General features: G+C 35.4%; 1 protein-coding gene across 10 annotated transcripts in view; it reads left to right on the top strand.

The window, feature by feature from the left end:
* The window catches only part of FNBP1 (formin binding protein 1), a 125,476-nt gene that overhangs the window by 100,293 nt on the left and 21,748 nt on the right, over positions 1-3,435 (top strand). For 2 of the 10 annotated variants that reach the window (XM_008578869.1, XM_008578868.1), the window contains exon 11: positions 2,257-2,340. The exons of the other annotated variants lie outside the window; for them this stretch is intronic. In XM_008578869.1, coding sequence (XP_008577091.1) covers positions 2,257-2,340 — 84 coding nt within the window. The remainder of the gene's footprint in view (positions 1-2,256; positions 2,341-3,435) is intronic. 10 annotated transcript variants of the gene reach the window in all.

Below are 3,435 nucleotides of genomic sequence, written 5' to 3'. Positions count from 1 at the left end.
AGCCTCACTGAAGGTAAAGAGAGAGAGAGAAAAAAAAAAAAAGTAGTTTGTGCAAAAAGGAACGTAAATATATAACTAGGTTGTTGCCTTTAAAAACAAGGGACAAAAATGTTTTTTTATATGCAGAGTTCCTTTAATAAAAGAATCTCAATTTTTTATGCAAGGAATACAGTTGGTGACACTATCTTTTTTTTTTTTCTCTCTCTCTCTCTCTTTACCTTCAGTGAGGCTTACTCTTTTTATTTATTTATTTTTTTAATTTTTATTTATTTTATTTTATTTTTTTTTAAAAAAAGATGACCGGTAAGGGGATCTTAACCCTTGACTTGGTGTTGTCAGCACCATGCTCACCCAGTGAGCCAACCGGCCATCCCTATATGGGATCTGAACCCGTGGCCTTGGTGTTACCAGCACTGTACTCTCCCGAGTGAGCCACAGGCCGGCCCCAAGGCTTACTCTTTTTAGTCTTTGGAAATTATCTTATTTTAAGGCTACCTAGCATATTAGTTTAAGAATTAGAAACATAATTTCCTAAACCTGTCAAGAGATCCATTGTTAGAAGGCTGAGTATAGCTTCAAAAGTGGATGGTGGATTATGTTAAGCTCTGCTATTAGGACTTGCTAAGGAGTCGGCAGCTTCCTGGCTCGATTGTGCTGCCTTTCAGAACTCCACTCACGGGCCGGCCCATGGCCCTCGTGGGAGAGCGTGGTGCTGACAACACCAAGTCAAGGGTTAAGATCCCCTTACTGGTCACCTTTAAAAAGAAAATGAACTCCACTCACTGTCCATCAAAGAATGTCCAACACAGGACCAGGGTATTTTTGCTAGACTATAAAGTTTTATATTAGTTGTAAGTCAGTTAACCCATCTCTGTCTCTTCCAAAGCCTTTACCAGGCACTCATTTATTATACTTATAATAAACATCCTGCATTTGTCTTTTGGACTCTCATGATGAAATATGTTGACTATTCATGATTGTTCACCATTTGTTTATGTGTCTGTTCTAGTCTTCTCTCAAGATTGCATGGTTCGTTGGTTGCAAATGGTTTCTGAATCTGTGTTTCATGGTATTAAATATTTAGGAAAAGACCAAAGAATTTCATTAATCAATATGTATGAAAAAATGTTTAGAAAAAAGTATAATACCTAAAGACAAACCATGAAATGGGAAACTGATTATTTTGATGATTTAGAGGAAAACCCTTTTTACCATAATCAGCAAAATAAATTTTATTTTAACTCCTCAAATATGTACTCAGCAAATTTTTGTTTTTAAAAAATTATTAAATGGTGAGTGTGTTTTCCTGAGGGTCACACACACACACACACACACACACACACACACACACACACACACACACACACACTAGAAGCATTAGTAAAGAAACAGAAAAATATTTTTGCCTCCCTCATTCTGGGTCAGTCTGTTCTTAGTGAGGGTCAGATTTGATATTCTTCCTTCTAGAAATTAGCAGTACAAAAAAGAAAAAGGAAACACATCATAGAAGTAAGATTGGGAAATTCAAAACAACAAATATAAAGTTTGGGGAAATAAATTCAATTTTAAAGCAATCTCAGCATGGAAGGTGTGTGGTTTATAGGCTCCATGACCAAAATGATACAGTCCTTGCTACCATTTTATTTATTTTACTTTTTAACTTAAGACTATTATTTCAAAGATAATTTAGTTAGAAAAAGCATTCTAGGAGAGTAAAAAATTTGTGATTTTAATAAGGCTTTTAATGTTTTGCAGCTTTCAGATTTAGATTTCAATAATTCGTTTCAATTACGAGAGTGTATAAATCCTGAGTAAACATTTCTTAGCATAACTGACATTGTTCTAAATAATTAAATAGGATAAAATATTTTTTGTTGTAAGCCATTGACATTTATATGACAATGTTGTTTCACTGAGCATCTTTAAAGATTGGTATGCCACCAGAGCATTAACCATTATTTCATCCTTACTTAAGTCAAAGAAAAATGAGATTAGATAGTATGTTCTCAATTTTGCAGTCTGTAAACTCTAATTTTACTGTCTTAAGATTTCTCTTTATAGCCTATGCAAGGGACTTCTATATCCAAAATATGGACATATTTTTTCCCATAGTTTAGAGTTAATTGTATGGAAAAATACCATCAAACTTAATCAAAAAAAATTTGAAAGTCCTTACAAGTTGTTTGTCAGATGTTACAATCTATTGTTACTTTAATTTTATTTATTTTATCTTGTTTTCTTGCTGATTATTGGCAGACTCAGTCTTTCTGTTTTCACAAAGAACTCATGAAGAGGACTATAGGGAAACCCACGTATGCCTTTGAGGCTAGGGACTATGTTGTAAGTCTACCTGTGATGGGCAGGTCATACAGTCATGGCACAGCCACTAACCCCACCAAGACTGGGGACCCAAATGCACTGTCATGCTTCCACAACATGAAATGAAATTCTCAATTGAGAGAACTGGACACTGGAAGAAAAGTCTAATCCCATGAATTCAACTCTAGGCTACTCCATCCAAAAAACTTGCATGAAAAAACGAACAAAACTTCCTAATAATCATCAAACTTCCTGAATCATCAGTGGGTTGAGCTTGTTCCCGCCTCTTCCCTCCCCACTTTTCATTCTACTTCTGGTAAAATCTCTAAAGGGATTGTGACTTCTGTCTGAGATGTCACTGGCTATGATTTTACAGCAGAATTTTGCGCATAAAACATGGCTGCAAAGTGTGGTCACAGGATAACGACGCTGTTACAGAGCTGTTGTGTAGCACGATTATTGACATCCACATTAGTGACAAGTGGATCTATATGGAAGTTAATGCCATAAAACTTGGGGAACAAAACAAAATCAGTGAATCATGAGCAATTTCAGAGAGTAGTAAAGATGTTCCTTAAATATATACTTACATATTTATTTTTACTGTCCCCTTTCTTTTTACTTGAGGTTAGTGCCTGTGACTGTCCAATAACACATGGACCCGCTAGTTGTGTCCCCTCATGTGTTATTGACGCTTGTGGCTCCCAAGGCTCTTTGTTGCCTGAAACTGACAGCTTTTTAGTTCTTCAGGTGTCTAGCAATACACTGAATGAAATCCTTAAAATTATCCTTTTAGCCAATGGTGACATTTCTAATTGTAAGTGACCTCATTGGCTGGCTGGCTAAGACCGAAAATCAGTTTGTAATCATTAAAAAGAATTCCATTTACCGTGATGGCACTTCTCGTAGATTATCCATCACTGTCCACTTCGGAAAATTGAATTTGCCTGAGAATCCGATATTTCCTATATGTTTTGGGTTTATGTCTAATCCTGATAACTTCTTATGATGAAGTGGTAATCTTCCTATACAATATTTTGATATTAGAATTATGTTTTTAGAATGCTTAAGAAAGAACATAACTTTGAGTAACGGAAGTAGCCAAATAGAGAGAAA

Source organism: Galeopterus variegatus, unplaced genomic scaffold, assembly GCF_000696425.1.
Source record: "Galeopterus variegatus unplaced genomic scaffold, G_variegatus-3.0.2 Scaffold1777, whole genome shotgun sequence".
Classification (NCBI taxonomy): domain Eukaryota; kingdom Metazoa; phylum Chordata; class Mammalia; order Dermoptera; family Cynocephalidae; genus Galeopterus; species Galeopterus variegatus.
Note: the sequence above shows the minus strand (reverse complement) of the source record. Positions and strands in the feature narration are given on the sequence as shown.